The sequence below is a fragment of the Chiroxiphia lanceolata genome, chromosome 9, assembly GCF_009829145.1.
Source record: "Chiroxiphia lanceolata isolate bChiLan1 chromosome 9, bChiLan1.pri, whole genome shotgun sequence".
Taxonomy (NCBI): Eukaryota; Metazoa; Chordata; class Aves; order Passeriformes; family Pipridae; genus Chiroxiphia; species Chiroxiphia lanceolata.
Genome location: NC_045645.1, coordinates 11,122,103 through 11,143,611, shown reverse-complemented (window position 1 = coordinate 11,143,611; position 21,509 = coordinate 11,122,103). Strand labels below are relative to the sequence as shown.

General features: G+C 38.2%; 1 protein-coding gene across 1 annotated transcript; it reads right to left on the bottom strand.

Moving 5' to 3' along the window:
• Positions 1–864: 864 nt before the first annotated feature.
• Positions 865–21,450, bottom strand: HOOK1 (hook microtubule tethering protein 1). The gene is made up of 22 exons (XM_032696823.1): positions 21,312–21,450; positions 17,288–17,373; positions 15,950–16,022; positions 15,668–15,718; positions 15,040–15,172; positions 14,322–14,389; positions 13,030–13,092; positions 12,247–12,330; positions 9,483–9,649; positions 8,758–8,898; positions 7,440–7,641; positions 6,508–6,618; positions 6,128–6,215; positions 5,983–6,043; positions 5,402–5,542; positions 4,785–4,872; positions 4,289–4,323; positions 3,631–3,713; positions 3,110–3,210; positions 2,660–2,761; positions 1,906–1,974; positions 865–1,703 (listed from the first exon to the last, which is right to left on the bottom strand). Exons 1-22 carry the CDS (start codon positions 21,360–21,362, stop codon positions 1,545–1,547), a joined length of 2,157 nt encoding a protein of 718 aa, XP_032552714.1. The 5' UTR covers positions 21,363–21,450; the 3' UTR covers positions 865–1,544.
• Positions 21,451–21,509: the final 59 nt, after the last annotated feature.

The following is a 21,509-nucleotide window of genomic DNA, read 5'->3' as shown; positions in this document are numbered from 1 at the left end:
TTTGAAGAAGGAAATCTGTTGAATGCCTAAATGTACAGCACTGTAAAACAACCACCACAACTAAGAAGTAACCCTAAGTATTAGAAATTAATACTTGCCTTTTCCCTGGCATTGCATGCAATGCCCAATAAAGAATTTAAGATGTTGGGGAAGGAAGAAATCAAATGACAAGCCATAGTGAGAGGCATGTAAAATGAAAGACTACCCAAATTTCATAATTCAAGACTTAAATTCTGCAAAGCTGAATTCTGCTCTCAAATCAAAGATGGTGAGACAGGTGTGTTTTCATTCACAAATGTGGTTGAGTTTTGTATTAGATGATGCTCTAATACACCATCCTCAAATACTTAGTTTAAGTGTATTCATTTTATTTTACAGGCTGCTGCAATTTTATTTCATTTAACTATTGGCATAATGAATTTGTTCTAGACAGTCTGCAAAGAAGAACAGACATTGACAGGTTTCCTAAAAATACAATTCAAAACAAAAATAAGACATTTGGAAAATAAAGTGACAAATTCTGTGAAAGACAGCAACTTCCTGCACACAAATTTCAGATATCAATCCCTTTTTCATCTTCTATCACACTATTATAGTTTATGCACTTCTCTCCCTGCCAACAACTGTTAAAGCCATCTTTCATTCCTCTGCCTAGTAGTCAGTTGAGAATAACTGAAGTGAAAACTACATTTAAAAAAGGAAAATTAATTTCCATGCACAGGGTTGTATAAATAGGTTGAAATAAATGGGGCTTCTTCCCACCTAATCCCCCTTCTGCAAATAAATGCAGCATATGAATATGCTAGACTTTAAAATACAGCCCAGACTTCTGAATTATTATTATTATTATTATTATAGCTTTTCTCTTACACAGGAAAAGACAAGCTTTTTTGGCTTAAGTGAATTCAGCATCTTAAAGACAGGTTTACTTTAGTGTGTATTTGCACAAACTTAACCTTTTTTTTTTTTTTTACTAAACTGAGTAATTCTGCTTCTCATGAAACAAATCCTGTCTTCTGTACTGGTACTATACCTTTATTTTCTTTTTCTATAAATGCAAGTATTTTCTTGCATTTAAAACTGTACTTTCTATTCTAAAAAAAACCTGTATTATTTTAAAACATGGTACCAATCTTTTAAATCTATTTTTAGAAGAGCCCAGCAAAAATGCCCAATATTGCCAGTTTCCTGAAGTAAATTTTTGCATAACATCTTCCCATTATAAAAGTCAACTTTGTAGCCCAAACCCATTAAATAAAGTTTTAAATATATAGTGCCAAATTTCATATTTACAATATAATCTGAAGGCAAATATAAATCTTTTATGTTGTGCTTGTAAATAGGTACTGCAGTTATCAAATCTACTTGGAAAACTACGTGCTAGCTTCTACACACACCACTGATCAAATTAATCACTCCTTGACAGTTCTGATGTTGAATTTGCAGCTGCCCAGTTCTAACCTCCTCTTTCCTCAAGTAAAGTGGAAGCTATAAAACATTTAAGGACACTTTAGCAGGTAAGTTTTCCTCATGGTCCTTGTGGTTTAATCAGATGTTGCCCCTGGTACTTTAACAGTGAGATTCCTCCTGGTGGTGGTGACGTGACGTTGCTGAGCCAGGAAGGAGCGTCCAGGCCCATCTTTGCAGGCACCACTGCTGCCAACCAGCCTTGCTTCCATACCCAGCTTCTGCAGAGTCAGGCTCTGCAAAACAGTTAAACAACAACTTAAATAATAGCAAAAACGGAAGAAAAAAGCCCTGCCATCTTTCATACACAAAGCTCATCCTTATTTAGTATGCACACAGAAATTCTTTTACTGGATTTCTTAGATTAACTAAAATGTAACTGTCGCATTTAGCATAATATGTTTTTCTGATACACCAACAAATGAATTTTTGACCCACCTTGTTATACCACGCAGTTACAATTAGTTTTTCCTCATAATCACGTAGCTTAGCCAGTTTGTATTCGTTCTACAAGCAGACAAGAGGGAAGACAAGCTCAATTAAAACAAATTTTATCTGCATAAACTTATGGCAGCCCATTGAGTGAAACAGAGGCAGCAGAAATGCTTCAATACACAAAATAACTAGAAAGCTTAGAAGCATAAATAAAGATACTTCCATTAAAGACTGAGAGATAAATTATCAGACTACTTCAAAGAGGCTAAACTTCATAAAAGTTGCAGTCAGAAACAACTTAGAAATATACTCTGAGGGATTGTGTGGGGTGTATCAGAAAGTCTATAAATAATTTAGTAATCTTTCCAGTTGAAAAGACAAGAATGTACTTCCAGTGGCTGACTATTCTTATTGTGTTACCAAATTGCTATTATATAATATACTTAGAACATCTGGCATAAAAGCAATCTGAGGCCACAGCATTTATAGAGTCAGACCTATCAGCCTACTCATGTGTGTTGAGAAATTCTGTATTTGTCCAGGTAACTATTTAACTAGTCCCATCAATATTGCTGTAAAACTGAATGCATTTCTCCATTTTTTTTGATATTTGGACTACTGTCAACAATCCTTTCAGAATTTCAGCCAAGCTGAAATCCTGAATCATTACTGAATCATTAGGAAACAGTATCTTGACTGTCTAATATCAAGACAGAACACATTACAAGTTGTTATTAAATATGTGTAAAATTTTTACCTCTAGTGCTTCAATTTTTTTGTCTTTCTCCAGTATCTGTTTTCTGAGCAACATAATTTCTGCTGATGCTGGATTTAGCTTGGGGTCTAAGGTTTTTATCACCTGGATAAGGCAAAAAACAAGAGCATAACAAGCCAGGTTTGATTCTCAACAGCTCTGCACCTCATCTTCTCAGAGGAGGAATATGGAAACAGTCTGGGCACTGCTCAGGGAATTATGATGAAAATTAGGCTGTTACACTGTTAACAGAGACCAAAGGGTACAAAGGCATTATTAACGTACCTCATGTTTAGTATAAACCCCATTCTCTCATACACTTAACTGACTGCAGTTGAGCCATTTGATTAAGAATGCCATTTTTAATTGGGAGGTAGGGACACACACATTCAAATAAATCTGTTTAACAATTTATGAGGGAGGAATGTGTATGTTCAGAAATAAGCAACTTACATTTCTTGCTTTCTCAAGGTACATTTTATATCTTTCTTCCATTGCTTTCATATCCTCATCTTTTTTTCGTAAAGCTGCTTCCAGCTCTCCAATCTTCTGGGCTATTTACAGAAATTACCAACGAAGACATACAAAATAAAAACAGATGTGGTACTTTCAAGGCTTCTGAGTTCCCTTGATTTCAACACTCTCAAAATAAACCTTCTGGCTACTACAGAGTTCTCTAAGTTATGATTTTTGTCTCAGCTGTCCCACCTGACCCTGAATTCCCATTTGGCAGAGTGCTGTGCAACAAAACTAAGCCCCCAGGATCCTCTCCCTGCCCACCAGCGGGCACAAAAAAAAATTCCCTCCATACACCCCATTTCATGTTTAAAGCTAAGCTGTAGCAGAAACCCCTATCCAGACAAGTACCCCATAGTCCACTGGCTATGGGAATCATTTCAAAAGACACTTAACTTATTCTTATTAAAAAAAAAAAAAAAGCCAAAAGCCCAAAAATGCCACACAAAACAACTTACGGTTCTGACTGTCATCAGGCTGGAGCTCTGCAAGATCAGCCTCTTTCTTCTGTAACTCATCATGAACTTCGTTCAACTTTTCCCTATGAATGAAAGACTGGACTAAGGATTAAGTTCAAAAATAATTCCATGCAGTTTTAAGAGCTGGAAGCTGAAACTTGATGGCAGAAGTGCTTAAATAACTATTTTAAGCTCTGGCAATTCTTCTGAGTTTAAACAGAAATATTAGTATGTATTTTTGAAGAACCATAAAAGTTGTGACTCCTGAATTGAGTCTCATTTACCTAAAACTAGGAAAAAATCAACAATTAAACCCCTCCAGCAGCTCCTTAGCAGGAAGTACATCTGCTGAGAGGATGGAAGTATTCCAGAAGAATGGAATATATTTTGAGCCCAGTAACAGTGATGCTTTTAGTAGTCTGTTGTAGAATCAGAACACTTAAAATGCTAGTGGTGGTTAAGACAGTTAAGTGGTACTAGTATTACCAGATCATCATGATCAGAGTAGACAAAACCAGAACACCAACACTTTACTCACTTTATGCAGGATTCTCAAGTCAGTGGCTTAGAAACACAAGACATCCCTGCAAAGATTTAAGCAGTTTCTGTGCTGTATTTAGCATAAATAAGCTGTTGTGGATGCATGTGCCTTACTTACATGTGTGCTGCCAACTTCTGCTTCAGGTTGCTGGACTATGAGAAGAAAGAGTTAAAATTCAGTTATATTTCAGCGTTTCATTCCCAGCAACATTAAAGTGCTCTTACAAATCAGCCAAGAATACTTAGCACAAGTAAGTCAAAGCAAATAAATACTAAGGAAACTGCATTTTTGTAACTACATTCATATTTTTTTGCTTTGCACAGAAATCAATTCCACATCCTTTTCTTTAAAGCTCTCCCTCTCATTATACCACTACTGACTGATAAAACTAAATGTAGAAGGTAGAAGAGTTACAGTTCCTTAAAGAAAGTGGAGGAAAGGAATCACATAAAACATGAGCTTTTCAACTGAAATACAGTTGGTGTGGGGTGTTTTTCAGACACACTGAAAAATAAGCTGGACATCTAAACAAAGGACTTGATGTTACACTGAAGGACTTAAAACAAAACTGGTATGTTGTGTTCAAGGCCAAGAAGCCTGAACTTCTACTTACTCCTTCAGTCTTGGATCCCTGCTCCTGCAAAGTCTTTTGCAGATCTTCAATCTGCTGCTGTAATCCCCCAATACGCTCTTCATTCAGCCTTTTAGGAAGAAAAGACAGTTATTGGTCATCTGTATAGATCGTAGACAAATTTTTCTGCTTCATGTCTGGATAACAGTTTTTCAGAGGTAGATCCAGGAGGACTTAAGCCACAAAGGAACTGATTTTTAGTTTGACTTGAACTTCTGCTGAAACAAGCACATGGAGCTTTAACCAACATTTCATAATGAAATACCTAGAATCATTTTAAGTTTTGAGACACCTTAACTACCAAAAACTCTCATATTCTAATGAACTGCTTTCAGCATTAACTGATAGAGAAATTCAGACCATATCCCATGGTCTAGCAGTTTGAAGTTCTAGAAATATTTATATCCATTCTTGGTTTACTTTCAAGAATCACTCAGAACTAAGAAAAGTGTCCTAAAAGCGACGTCTCATCTATGGTTACACTGGTGAAAGAAAAGGTACTTGGCTTCCTACACGGCGCTACACTACAGATACAGGCCACAAGGCCACTCTCAAATTCCAGAAATCACTTTCTGCTGTGTTTTAAGATGTAGTTTCACCTTTTCTCAGTTTCCAGTTCGTTCACTGTCCGGTGCTTCTGCTCCAGCTGTTCCTGGAGCTCTGCAATACGCTCATTTTCTGACCCTTCCTGTTTCAACAGGAGCATCTTATTTTCATGCTGCAGCCGAATAAACATTTCTCTGAATCAAAAAAAAAAAACAAACAAAAAAAGTCCCTGTTAATTAAGAAGGTGATGAAGAGGAAGAAGTAATATTCCTGTTCACTCTCCCAGCCTTAAAGTATGAGTAAATCAAGTTCTGCTTAATGCTATAACTGGGGTAACACTGCAATTTTTTACTAAAAGGTGACTTAAAATATTGTGATGTTTGCTAATTGTAAGAGATATGAGTAAAGTTTTAAGTTGTCACTCCAAACCCAGATTTATTTACAGCAATCTGATATGCTTTTAAGAAAAATTAATTGTAGTATAGGAAAATAACAATTAACTGCTACATGGTGGTCTGAATAAGCATCATGGAGGCAAAGCAGGAATTGGGATACAGAGTCATGAACCTTCCCAGAGGTAGCATCAAGACCCACCCATGAACATCCCAAAACAACCTCTACCTTTTGGTCTCACCTGTATTCCACTGGCAGAATTTCAGCAGCAAGATTCTCATGGCTTTTAACACGAGAGCCACCTGAAATCACATGGGAAGTTTAATTTAACACACTCAAAGAAATCTCTAATACAAACAAAAAAGCCTCTGAAGGTACAGAAATACCTGTTTGACTCAGGTGATCCTGCTGCATCTGTGAACACCGGAGCTCTTCATTTGTTTCTTTTAATGCATCACACTGCACTATCAGTCTCTAACAAGACAGATTTGAGGTGGAGTTAAGTCAAACTGCTCCATTTTAAGAGCAAATAACAATAAGCAGAACTAATACTGACACATGCACTTTTCAGGTTGGACTTGATGATCTTGGAGGTCTTTTCCAACCTGGATGATTCTATGATTCTTTATTATATGTGTATACACACACACACACACACACACACACACAATTTTTATGAAGAGACTAATTCCAGGAAGATTTTTCTCCAGCAGAGCATTTAAGAGAGACATTAGGTGCTCAAATAAACTCCCTTAGAGAGACTTACCTCTTTTTCTTTGATTAAAGCTTCATGTTTTTCTTCAAGTCTCTTCATTTCAAATGCCAGCTTATCAGCTCTTTTGGATTCTTCAGACAGTTTGTTATGAAGCTCTTGGACCTTTTCAGAAAAACACTGTATGAATACTGCAAGATGCTACTTCTAAAAGCTATATTAAAACAGTCATTCCTGTCCAGTTCAGCCAAAATAAAACAGCTGGTCCCTCAAGCTTAGGAGAGGGAAGATGGGACAGGAGCCTGTGTGCTTTGGGGTTTTTTTTGTTAGTTGGTTGGTTTGGTTTTTTTTTTATATTTAACTCTCTAATTACTACTGAAATTAAAATAAAACTACAGTTTAAAATACATTTCCATGAATAAATATAAGAATATAAGCATGTAGTGACAGGACAAGGGTGAATGGGTTCAGATTGTAAAGAGAGAAAATTTAGGTTAGGTATATGAAATTCTTTCCTGCGAGGGTGGTGAGGATCTTTCCTGTGAGGGTTGCCCAGGGAAGCTGTGGCTGCCCCATCCCTGGAAACGTTCAAGGCCAGGTCGGATGGGGCTTGGAGCAACTTGGTCTAGTGGAAAGTGTCCCTGCCTATGGCAGGGGGTTGGAATAAGATGATCTTGAAGGCCCCTTCCAACCCAAACCATTCTGTGATTCCTTACAAGTGATCTCAGTAATAGCTGAACAAAAGACAGTAAAAAAGAAAACTTTGCAAACCACAGACTTTCACATCAGTTGAGAGGGCAACCAGTTAAGCTTGCCAGTTTAACAAACAGGGGAAAACCCCAGAAGTGAATGGCAGCGTATGAAAGAGTTTTCATAAATAAGAAATTCTAAGGGGATGACACAGGTTAAGCCCATGGGCTGTTACATTAAACCGTTCCCAAGTATCTGAGGAAAAATTAATATTTCCAGTATAAGTGTGGCCTCACCTGTCGTTTGTAGGTCTCCAGCTGGGCTCGTGCTGCGTTGGCTTTCTTCAGCTCATCCTCCAGGCTGACTGTGTTGTGCATGTACATCATGTTGGTCTCCTGCAGCGACTTGACCTGTCTGCGGAAGTCGTTCAGATCCTGCAGCTTCTTCCGATACACTTCCACAGTTGATTCCAGCTTACTGGCCTTGTCTGCAGTAGCCCTTAAAGTATGAACAGGAATTAGAACAGAGAGCATGTTTCTTCAAGAGCTTACAAAAGCCCAATTCTGCTGTCATGAGCATTCAAGCTATTTTCAAAGAGAGATGCAACACGCTTAGCAGCACTTACATCTTACTGCTTTATTTTTAAATGTATAATCAACATAAACTTGCTCATAAAAATTGAAATCAGCACAGGGTTTAAGTGGGAGTAAGACTGACAGTTGTATGCAAGAAGTATGGGCAAGGGTTAGTGTGTCAAATACCCCTGGGGAATTCTGTGGGGTGCAATGTAAATGCACCACATCCTGTGCTAGATAATCATCTCAAACTGCTGGTACCTGGGAAGGAAAACCACACAGGTGTTCTCATTGTGGGATTATACATAATGAGAACGTAATTGCACTATGGGAATGATCATTAGCAGATATGACCAAGAATTATCAGCTTATCATTAACAAAAATCTACACAGTAAGAAAATACTGGAATCATAAATTTCAAATTATTTTAATGTTTGTGTTTAATATCTGCATCCTCATATCATTAAAAACTGGTACAAGAAAATTATGGAAAAAATCTATAGTTAACATTTGTTTCAGATGTTACTTAAAAATCATTGTAAGTTAAGTCCCTGGAACCAATTTTATTTCTATGTTTTATTGATAATATTTTATGAATAGCAGACCTGCTTTCACAGTGTGAGTTCTTGGGTGGTCTGGTATGTTACCTTAAATTCTCATGGAGGTTACTTTGTATTTCATCTTCATTTTGTTAATGATCTCCCTAACCTAAATCTGGCCTAGAATGCTGACACCAAAATTGTGTCAAAGTTCTAGCTGTATATATGCTTTTCTACTTTGGAACTTCAACTTTCCATCCCACATGAAGAAGGATAAGTTCTGTAGTCATTAATTCTGCTTTAATTAATTCTATGTGTTATTCTTGTCAAACAACAGAAGTTTGCCTGAAAGCTGCCACTTCATCTCTGCTTTGTCAAACACCTCATCCAGGTAAGATCTGCAGAAGTAACACCTCCAAAAAATCTTGTTAAATACAAAGCCTTGGATTTAGTCATTAAATCCTCCTAATGTGTGTGTGGAGCTCCCCCTACTACATACCTAAGAATATCATTTTCATCTTTCAAGGCTCTAGATTCTTCTGCCAGGGAGGTCAGTTCATTGTTTCTATGTTGCAGTTCAATCAGTTGTTTTTCTAGATCTTCACAATGGACACGATAATCATCTTTCGCAGCTTCAAGCCTACCAGATCAAAAACAGGAACTCTGTTAGGAACATTTTGTTATTATACAGTTCTCATTTAGTGCTAGAATTACTAAAAATAAGACAAAGGAAAACTGTTAAGTCACCAGAAAAATGGTATTGTAAACATGGAACATTTTACTGTCTACCTGTTAAATCATAATGGATTGTTCACTACTAATCTGCCACATCAGTATCAAGGGACCACATGAAAAGTGATTTTCCCCCCACTATGTATCACAGAGAGAAAGACTAATGTGTGAAAGAAAAGAGTACAGTAAGGAGATATGATGGTGTTAGGGGGGTTGGGGTTTGTTTTGTTTACACAGCAATCACTTCAGCACTCATTTTCTGTCCTCCATCCCCTTTTTTGAAGTATCAGAGGGCTATATCAATTACAAAGTAATATCTTTTACAAGTAACGGTGTCTTTTTAAATATAAGGACTATCTTTAAAATATGCTTATACAGCACTAGAAAGCTTTTAATGCAAAAGAAATTGAGATGGAAAATGCCAAAAGAGTATCAGAAATTCTCAGGATATATTAGGCAAGTGAGGGATTTTTGAAGGAAATAATTTAATACCTGAAGTTTTCTTCTTGCAATTGCTCCAGCTGCAACTGTGCATTAAAATACTTTTTTGCAACCACAGTATTTGGATCATCAAGAGAGTCGTCTAATTGCTCTAGTCTGTCATTCATAATCTCATTTTCTGACATCAAGCTGTTTTTTTCATCCTGGAGGGCAGCTACCTAGTACAGATAAAACAGCATCAACACTGTAAGACCTGTCCAAAGAACTCAAGCAAGGCAGCAGGATGTCACCAAATTAGTTTATGAAAAAGGGTTGAGCGCTTAGAAATTTCAGAATGTAGTTTTACAGAGCACACTTGAGCATACAGATGCTTTAGTGTATGACAGTTATGAAGCACTAAAGGAAAAGTCCTTCTAAGAAAAAAAAAAAAGACAATTTTTTGTAACTGAAACCACAGTAAAGGCACACAAAGTGATATGGAGAGGAACTGGTACTTTCATTAAAAACACCACGGACGCCGTACAAAAAACTCCAAAACTGGTGCAAAGGTTACTCTCCATCTTGCTTGTACTGGACAATAAGCAGCAGGATGGCATGGCCAGCACACCCAGGGACTGCCGTGCTCAGCAGTGAATGGCTGCGCGTTCGGAAGCGGTTTCAGGCGCCGTAAGCACACACGCAAAAGAAAACCTGGCCAGCTTCAGAGAGAGCATGCACTGGGCAACAGTCAGATACTGGGTGCTCACAGCTAAGCAAATGAGGATACAACACTTCACTGGAAGTATATTAAACAGCCATAAAATGGGGAAGGATTAGGAGGATTAAACCTTTAAAGTTTTTCTAGTGAAAGCTGTTGTGTTAATTTTAACGTCCTGTCAAACACAAGAGCACGTAGCATGTGTTAGTCAACTGGCATTTAAACAGGGACAATATGCTTTTTGGGTTACGTTTTCCTGAATCAGAAAGTAAACCTACCTTTCTTATACTCTTGGAAAATATCAAGGAAGACTGAGACCTTACAAGTGAATTTATTAAGAATTAGTTTAAATGAGAAGTGTCAGTCAATATTACGGCTTCAAATAAATAAAATTAAAAAAACATATTATAAAATAGATACAACCTAGAGTATGCAATATTAAGAAACAATTTGTTTGTGATCATAATTTTAAAGTCTATCAGTCAAACATATAAAAATCAAACAGTAGTTAATCTACCACTTCATTAGGTGCTGGCTTTCTGGGTTCACTCCTTTTTTACAATACCAGATGTAATTTACTATTTGCATTCATAGAAACATCTGTGAGTAGAGACCGTATCTGAGCCTTGCTCAGCAAAACAGTTCCTGTTCAAGGTTCAGCCACTCCTTAAGCATGTACAACATTCAGACTTCAAGAATAACATTAAGACATCTCCCATCTCAGACTTAAAAAAACCTTAAAATCAAACTATGACACAACTCGGAGCAAGTTTTACATCTTTTCTCAGTTCCTTTCTGATAGTTTTCTCTTTTATTATTTCAGCATAACAGAAGTGGTGTCAAAGTCAACACAGATTATAAAGAGATATTTTAAACACACATCACAGTATTACAGAGTGTGGTGAATTAACTCCTCTGTTTATACTCAGCAGTACCTTTCCCTTAAAACACCTTTCACCTGTCCCATACTATTTTATTTGCATAACTTATGATTAATTAATAGAGAAATCTGGAAAGACAAATTTGTGGGAGACAGGTGAAAGCCTGGGACTTCTCCTGCAGATTCTGTTCACTTTTATATCTGTTTTCACTAGGAAGCCTTACTGCTGCCTCAAGAAAAGAGAAAATTAAATACCAATTCCATTATAACAATAGCTTCCTGGGCATGGCAACTAGCTCTGAGCTACTTCATATACAAGTATTCAACTTTTTCAGTTGTCACTGCCTGTAAGAAACGTAAAGCTGGCCTCTGCTTTTGTGGGTGTTCATTTTCAGATGCTCACATAGCCAGTACAGCCCTTTGGTTCCTCTAAGAAGATGCAATCCAAATGTTCTCTTTGTGCAGAGCCAAATTTGAGATGAAGTTTCTTGCCAGATAAAACTCTTTCTATTCTCAGATTATTGTGCCATAAAAGAGGAATCACACTTAAGAGTATCAAATGGATTCTTTTTTCTTTAAAAAGTTGATTGAAATGCAAATTTCTCTTTATTGTTAAGAAATCCTCTCTACTTTTTTTCAAGAGTGACTTGATTAACTGCTATATCCATTAAAAACAAAAATAGGTCTATTATTAGTGTTGTTTGAAAATGTCAGCAAGGATCTATTAGTTTCCATTATTTTATCCAGAAGTATCCTCCATATTACACTTGTGCATGACAAAAAGTTAACAAATTTTAGATAAATTTCAAAATCTAGTCATTCATCAACTCCTATTCAAACAGCATCATTTTCCTGTGATTAAATCTAATGACTGGTTATTACATGAACTGGATTTTTTGGACACAGTACAAAAGACTAGAGGAAGCAGTGATTAAAAATGAGAAGGGCAATTTTTACAACCATGAGAACATTGTTTTAACACTACCTGCTACTAAAGGTAAACAAAGGTAAGAGATCAAAGACCATCTGAGGTAACAGCTGGCACAGGACCTCAGCTTACACTTCCATTGGAAAACGTTCCCCAGTAACTGCATTTTGGAGTACAGAATGATTGCTTTTCCCCCACAAGAATTCTCACAGAAATTTAAATAATGCAAAATTCACTTTGCCCTTCACTTCTGCATCTTAATAGCAGCACCACTACATATTAAAGAAGTAAGCAACTTGCTGTTTCTTACCTGCAAATCAAGCTCTTGACATCTTTGTGCCAACTCTTCTTTTTCTGCTAATGCTTCCTGAAGATCCTCCAAGGCTCTTTTAAGCTTTCAAAAATAAGACAGTCAGTCACTGTGGCCCATATCCAAAGTGCTCACAGTTGTAGTTTACAAAACAACTTAACTGCTTATATGAACTGTTTAAGAAGTATGTCAGGTGCACACACTGACACAGAAACCTATATATACACTGTTACATCAGGATCCCTGCTCATTTCACTTGTGTTCTAAATGACTGCCACATGTAACAAGTAAATTATTGAAAAACAGCAAACGCAGCAACCTGAGCTAAAAGCATAACAAAATGAAATACAGGAGCATTCATGTGGTCACAATTTCAAAATCCCTGCCTGTTAAAGAAATGCCTGCCCTTCACCTTAGAATAGATATACTGATGCTCCTTTATGAGCAGCTACTTGTAAAGACAAGTTTCATTTTATGTGTAACTTGTAGTGTTAAGGTTATCAAGACTTTTCATGACCCCTTAAAAATAACCTGAAGTGTTCAGCCTGGCATGGCTGAGCCTTGATGTACCCTCACCTCCTCTTGCACTGACCAGTTTTACCCCATCCAGTAAGATGACATAGCAGGCACTGATTTTTTTTTTTTTTTAAGAAGTTATAGAACAGTAAATAACTCTTTACTTAATTAGCACTGAAAACCAACATTATTTCACTTAAAGGATGGCAAGAAACCAGCTTATTGTTCAGGCTTGATCTACAACAGTGACAAATATTAGGCAGTTACCTGCTGTTCCATTTCACTTGATGAATCACAGGTGGAAGGACTCGTTACTTCCTTGCTCATGAGCTACAAGAAGAGGCCACAGGAAAAAAGGTTAAGTCAGAGGTTAAATATCTGTAAATTCACTGCCTACAGAGTACCAATTGTATTTGCCACTATATCACTGCATTCCTTCAATATGTCAAAATAGATTAATAGTAATAATAAAACCCACCTCATGATTGGTAAAGGATTTAAACAAATCTAGAATAAGATTACATTTTTTTACCTCTCCCTCCCTTCCGCCCCTCAAAAAAAAAAAAATCAAGTTAGCAGTAATATCTTATTGGATGAATCTGTTATCTGTTGAAGTTAAAATGGAGTGAACCAGAGGACAGGATTTCAGTCAATTAAATTAACAGTCATCACACTTCTTTGTACTCCGTTAATTGCCACTAAGCAAACAATGGGAACATTAACACTGCTCTCACTGATCTCCAGTACAAAGAGGTACACAGTGTATCTGTCAACAATTACAGGGCTTTACTTTTCACTCAGGAATTACTGTACTATTTCTAGACCTTCTTCAGAAATTTTAATTAATCAGAAGACAACAATCAAGAGGTTTATGGATTTCTTTCTACCAATAGGACCCCTGCACCTTTAAAGACTATCCAGTCAATTTAAATCTGAGTTTTAAAGCCTATTACCAACTCCACTCACACCTTGATGAGGTTCCAGTTACACACCACCTTTTCTTTGAAGTCAGTATTTAGTTTTTGCCTTTCTCCACACTCTGCTTCAGTCCTTAAGCTTACAAATGTGAGTGACTGCAGAGCTAAGCCGTGAGTTGGACCTCCAAGATGATCCAACCAAAACCAAATTAAAACAGGACGAGGAGCACACCATGACAAGAATGGAAGAGATGCAGCTGCAAGCTTGTAAATCAGAGGCTGGAATGGTCCTTCCATAACAATGCAGCCTCACAGACATAATCAGGTTAATTCTGGGACCAAGACTATAACACTGGGACATTTCAGAATCTGACTCCAGTATAATCAGTGGTTGGCAACTATATACATTTCTTGTGTGGAATGAAAAATCTTAAGCATTTGTTGTATGTTTGGGCACATGAGACTAAAATAAAAAACCCCTTGGTTGGAATCTGGGGCCTCTTGGTCCTGAACCTCCCAAATAATTTAGGAAAGTACTCACAGTCTTCCCTGTAAATTCTTTCATTCAAGCAAAGGTCAAAGATAACAAATAGATATTTGGACTTCTCAACTGACAGCATTAGGCTGTGAACTGTTACCTACCTCTTGAATGGCTGTCATGACAACATGCTGAACAGACTCTTCAAGGGTCATGATATTTTGTATGTGTTCTGTGAAAAACAATTTGCAGTGACTCATGACCACGTTCATCTTAACAGCTTGAGTAATGTGATAAAGTGTTTGCAGAAAGATCCAGAAGAAACTATTATCCATAAAGCTCCTTCAGAACAGGTAGTGGTCTTTTTGTACAGAGGACTACTGTTAACCAACAACATTATTATCCACTAATATGGTGTAAACACAAGAGATTATAAACTCTTAACTGCACAAATTAATATTCTGCACAACAGAGTAAGGAGCAATGCCATCAGAGCATGGAGCATTAGCTCTGGTACGGGGAGAGAAAACAACCAATTCAGTTTTGAGACTCTGCAGACAAACAAGAGACAGTTCCCAATGTAAGTTTTGAATTTAATTTGTTAGATTTGCATTTGAATAGTAAGTTTTAGGTCTTGGTACACATTTTAATCCTCAGATGCTTTAGACTATTTTTTTAAACCTACTTGAACAAAGTTTTGAGTTTTATCCAAAGAAGTTTCCCACAGATTTTCCTTTAAGTGAACTCCAGTTTCAGAATAGGAATGTAATGTATCAAAAATAGAGACTTTCTGACACATAAGAAAAAAGTTTCTATGCCTCATACCTTAACAATCACTTATCAAAGTCTGGTGATTGTTGAACAGGTTAAGGTAGTGCCTACCTTGTTTCCTCTCACAGTTGACTGCGCAACCTAAAATAAGCTGCAGAAGTCTGCCCAGTTCAGTGGGATCTGAGTTCTCAGATATCTGGTTTAAGTCTGGAATAAGCTCTTCTGAAATCTGCTGACCCAAGAACTGAAAAAAATGGAAAAAAATTAATTAAGAGATAAAGCAGACTCCCACTTCTGTACAACATGAAAATCTGGTATCACGCAAAAAATCTGGACTCAGTGAGCCATGCAGAGAAAATGATCCAGGAGGATTTGTACCTTGGCTTTCAGCTTCCAAGTGAATATCATAAAACCTAGACTGGGGTTGCTGAGTCTGTTCTGTTGTGTACAAAAGGATTAAAGCTTCTCTAGAGAAGAGCAAACATGAATGCACAGACTAAAGTCAACAGGATTCTGCAGCTCAGTCCTTATGACATTTACCTGGGCAGAGACATGGTTTCCAGATTATACTACAAGGGTCATTTAAAATACATCTGCTAAAATTAATTTTATATTCACTCAGACCTCCCACTTGGCAGATAATCAACATACACTTTCTGCCAAAGAAGTCCTTAAGATAAATTCACTTGCCAACAAAAAAAAAAAACAAACCCAGGTGAAGGAGGGCAATAATCCATACCTCATGGTAGTAGTCCATAATTCCTTGCAGTATCTTCTTCAGATTACTGGACTAATTGTTGTGCATGAAAGACAAAGTTACAAGCTTTAATTAAAATTTTTGATTTTGATGCAATATCCCAACAGAAAATCCCCATGCAACAATGCTGGAAGGCTCTTAAAACTATCAACAGACAGTTCAAGTTCATTTAAAATACGCTTGAAAGCCTGATCTTAATTCTGTAGGTTTTGGACTGCTAGATCTCAGGACTCCATAAATTTCACTGTCTTCAGTTTTAAATACCTTTATTCTCCAGTTGTCACCAACATCATCTTTAATGCGATTTAGCCAAGAGGCATCAAACCAAGCAACGTCTCTGAAACAAAATTAAATGATTAATCGATAAGCACAGACTTAAATAAGATAGCAAATTCCCAGCATTAAATCACCAGGTGTTGAACTACAGTGTCTAATGAGGCATGAATTTCTGGAGATTGCAAGGTAAACTTATGTTACAGGAAATTCCCATCCTGCTGGCTGCATTAAGACACCTTCCAGGGCTGGAAGAATTTCCATGTGTGCTTGAGCTGGGAACAGCTGGAACACAAGGACGTGTAGATCTTTGCCATGCTGAATTTTTATACCTGATAAAGCGATTGGAATCATGCAAAGAAACATCCCTTTTTGACTAGTGCTGATATTGAGTTTGGTATCCATTCCTGCACGTTGGACTTTCTAACATTCACCACAATTTGTCAAAGGCACTTATTAAAAAACCAGTTTGAACTACTGGCATTTTGTATTTTTTGTGTGTTTGGTTCCCCTGGGCAGAAGTCTTTTCACTTTGCCAGCATAAATAAAGATGAGTTGTTGTGGGAGGTGTTTATACACACCAAGCTGCCAAGCAGTACAATCACAGCATATTTAACAACATATTAACTTTTACAATGTACTGTTTATTCACTGGTCTCAAAGCACCTAATAAAGGACAATTATTATCCCAACTTGCACATGAACCAACTTGGCTGTGCAGAGGTCTGCCCAGAGCCTGTGACAACCCAGCACCCCAAACACGTGGGAAGCAATCCTCAGCAAATCCTAAATCAATTTTTGCCATGTTTCAGGAAAAATATGGTTTCTGTCTTTACACAGCACATTTTAAATCTTCACAAGCAGACAGGAGGACTTCTGAGTTCAGGAGGGGTTTTCTTACGGGGGTGGGGTTTTGTGGTGGTGTTTAAGTAATTTCTTAATAACCAAAATTACAATTTGAGCAGGAGATGGTAATGCAGACTTCTCTTAAATTATTTGAGCCAACAACAAGTGTTGATGGGAAAAGTGAAAAAGATCATGCCATTCTTGCCTAGCTATCCTTTATACTGCAGTATAAACATATATATATCTATATTTATATATATAAAAACATAGATATTTATATATATATATATTTATCACCTTCTCCATCATGTTATTATTCAACTGTTATATCATCACCAAAACAGCAATACACAGGCATATTCTATCTTCTTCTATGAACTGCCCACTCCGAGTTTCTGCCTACTTTAAAAGTAACTATGTATGTCAGACACAAAAACCTCAAGGAATTAAACACCTCTTCTTCAAACTGAAGAATCAACTTACATTTGGTGAAGCACCTGTGCCATGGCAACCCCATTAGTCAGGTCCTGAACATCTCTGCAAGGTGCAGCAGTATTGAAGGTCTGCAGCTAAAACAGGGAAAAAACACTGTGTTTCTCATTCAGCAGACAAAAGGACAGGAAATTAGTTACCACTTTCCTTTTCCTCTTTAAGTTAAAGATGTCTTTTCACTTGAGGCAGCTAAAATCCTTTTTGAACTATGCAGGTTTTAAGCCAACCCAATTATCCCAATACTTGTGACTGTTATGACTAGTAGCTTAAAAAGTTCGTACAACCACCCACGCTTTGCTTTTTCATGCCAGACCTTCTATTGTAAATCAAATTATGGAATGATAACTTGGGAAACTACAGTTGTATTTATCCATCCCTCCAATTATGTTGCAGTGCTTAGTTCTGGCCATAATTACCTAAATAAAAAAGGGTATGAGAATAAGGTGTGAAATTTGCAGAGAAAAAAATTCCAGTCTTTTACAACAAGAACTTAGTAATAGAAGTAGGATGGGATTACCTCAGTGTTAAAAATGTTTCTCCGTTTTAGATATTTTGGGGTTTTTTTAAGCTATCCCCAAGCTTATATCTAACATTATGACAGAATTAGATGTATATTTAGAGTTGCAATATTTTATTCCTCCACAATCAATCACCTCAGAACTAACTATTCTAGGTGAGAGAGCCACTTCCATACACATGTCAGTTCATCAGAGGAAAATAAGAGCCTTCTTCACCACTATGAACAAAATAGAAAGTTTGCTTTTAGTACTACTAAAAGATGCGTATATGAAATGGAATTGGAGCAAGTACAGGTCCTTATAATCTCTGTCCACTGCAGAAATCGTAAATGTAGGAGGTTTAAGAAGTCAGTGTCCTAAATTACCTTTCATCTGCAAGAGGGCTTTCCCAAATGTTCTGTGAAACACAAGCTTCTTCAGAACACACTGGTGAATGACCTTGTGTTTGGGAAATGGAGCTACTTGGACCACAGTGATGGAAAAGCAGTTTCCAGCTGTGAGAATTTGAGGCAGTTTTTGTCCAGTCTGTGTTTACAAAGAGTGACTGCAACTCTGAATATTTGCTTGCTTCAAAACCAGCCAAATCTAGCCAAGAGAAAAATATGCAGAGCAAGGCTTTGTTCTTACTGTTTTTTCCATTTGTTTTTCAATTGAAAAAGCAGTTTAAAATCTTGTATTACGGGAAGTGAGAAGTCAGTAATCCCTTGCAGGTTACATAAAAGATTAAGTGGAACACCACAACCCAAAGCTGCTGTGACTGACAGCCCTGGTTTCTGTTACTCCAGCAGCCTCCACACCAACACAGGCACGACTACGAGTCAAGGCTGAGCTTCCCAGAACCCACAGAATTCACATAACAGGACTGAGATGCTGCCATGTGGATACACCCCGCTGCAAACCAAGGGAATTGCTAAGCACAGGTAATACCATTTCACCTGGGCCTGTTAAGCAAAGCCTTAGAAAACCCCATGATAGGTGACACTGCTTTAGGCAGAATCTCCCAGAATAGAAACAGCTAATTAAAATTAATTATAAAGCAGGACTGACAGTCTGTTTCTTTATATATTTAAAAGTCACATAAGGGCCTAGAAATAATATGAGAGTAGAAGTATTAATTACAGGTTCCCCAAACCTCATGCCAGCCCAATCATTTCCTCAAAACGGATTTTTAGTGTTCTAGCAAACCCCATGAAAGCAGCAGGCATGGGGAGGAGGCTGGCAGAAGCAGCCACAGACTTCAGGGCTGTAGCAGTGCTCTGTTTTTTTGGTTTTACTAAATATAGCTTCAAGGACATGCTACTCACACTGAAAACCATTTTGTGAGTTCCAGCCCAAATGCACCCTGCTACTACAGGAGAAGCAAGTGTTTTTCTCTCAGGCACACAGATATTATGCTCACAATAAACAGCTGAAAAATGAATTTTATAGCTCCACCACCAAACAACTGCAGATGAAACATGAGTGTTCACAGTGCCCAGAGGAAATCATCCTCTCCACCTCGGGAAGGTGTGCCCTCAGTGTCACCTGGACAATGTGGGGTTGAATTTCTCCATTTCATACCCAGATTTTACACACTGGGGATTACAGAGCAATCAAACAGATTTTAAAGTAGCAACAAACATTCCCATTCCCAGAATACTGATAGAATAAACTCAGCCACTGGACAGAATTAACATCATCAACAATGCCAGTGCCATCACTACACCTACTGCTGTTAATCTTTTCCCTCCATTTCCCCCCAAACTCAATTCAACTGCATTTTGTTTTTTCTGCAACATCCTCAGAACTTCATAATTCAATGACACCTGGGTTGCAAAACCAACAGATAATGTTTTTATTCAAACTCTCTTTCTTCTCTGGATAATGCATGTTTTCTACTACAGAATTTGGTAAAATAAAAATAGAAAAATACACACCTTGGCAGCAGAGCAGAGAAACTCATAAGCATGTGCTTGCTACATTAATGAGTAAGCAAACTGAGAAACCTTTTGAACCACAGAGATAAAGAACTCTTTTTCTCTCCAGCATTTCATTCCCACTCCCCACACCACATTTTTCCCTATTATTCACACTGAAGTTCAACTTGTGAAGGATGTTTGAAACACATCTTAGAGTGTTAACAATCAGTTTCTATAAAGTTCTAAACTAGGTCTGAGAAATAGGGTGTTAAATCTAAGAACATGCTGACAATGCCTCTGCTGAGGGTTGTATAGAAAACCTGAACACAGGGCTGGATGTTCCTTTACATTGACACAAAGCTCATCTTAAGGCCAGACTTACATTCCCTTTAAGATTCAGGATGTAATTACAGCTATGCACTGTGAAGATACTAGAAATGAGAATTAGGCTTAAAATATTTTAAGCAGGAATTACAAAAATTATAAAGCAGTTCAGTACTGCTGACTTAAGGATTTTAAGAAAGAGTTCAGGAATGCAGTGATTTTTTTTTTGCAACTGAATCATGATGGAATTATTCTTACATGGCTACTGAGAGGAAAATACAAAGTTAAAGAGCATAAAACAGAGAGATTAACTCAGGTCCACAGAGGTAAGCATAAGACAACCAAAATTCTACAGACCGACAAAACCTTGGAATGTCACTAAGAGGAAAATTAAGGGAGAAAAAGAAGGAAATTGTTTTTCAGTGATTTATTACCAACTTTAACTCTTCAAAACTTCTGTGCTGCCATGCAGAAATTAAGAATACTACCTACCCTAGTAGCTACCACTTTTGCCAGTTTCATTCCTAATTTCCACAATGCTTCCAAAACACTCCCTTCTTCCATGATTGACACCTCACAGAGGCAAAACACCTGCTATTTCTAGAGAAACCCTTCACACAGGTAATTGTGGCCTCTCCCCTGCCAAGGTGTCACACAGCAGTTCTGTTTAGCAGAGCTCACTCTCACTAAAAACACTGCACTTGCAGGACCAGATTTACAGACAAGGTCACGGAAGGAGCTTGGAAAGAAAGATAAAGAGGAAGCAACGATTGATGAGTTTAACAAACACGGTTGTCCTCGATGACCTTAGAAGCCTTTTCCCACCTGAATGATTCCACAATTCTAAACCGGTGCTTCTGGCTCAGGTAACACCCCACACCCAGGTGTGGTGTGCCTGACTAATACACGCTTTAACCAGCTGCTATGAAACGCTCTGAGGTTTCTGCGCCCGCCAATTCAAATTAATTGCATTTATTATTGTTATTATTATAAATTACTGAGCAGTTTCCACACTGAAGCCACCGCTGGAGAACCACTACTGGGCCCAGGCGATATTCCAACCACCACATCCACACCCCGGGGGTGCTGCGGGAACCTTTTGCGGGCTCTGAGAACAGTGTCCTGGGCAGCCCCACCGCCGCGGCCGCGCCTGTGCCCGACCTTCGGCCGGGGACGGAGGGATGGAAGAGACGGGTGGAACTCTCCCCCGCCAGCTGCGCCTCCTCGCTGCCCCCGCGGGTTCCCCAGAGGCGGCAGCACCCCTGCGCCACTCACCCAGAGGATGAGGCTGTCGCACAGCAGCGGATCCGCCGGTTTTGGCTCCATCGCGGCAGCAGACCCGGCCCCCTCACTCTCAAGCCGCCCCCGCTCGGCGGCTCCGGTCGCGGCTCCGCTCCGGCCGCGCGGCCGCGCGGGGGCGGGGCTGCCGCCAACGCCGGCCAGTCAGCGCCCGTGCCTGCCCGGAGTGACAAC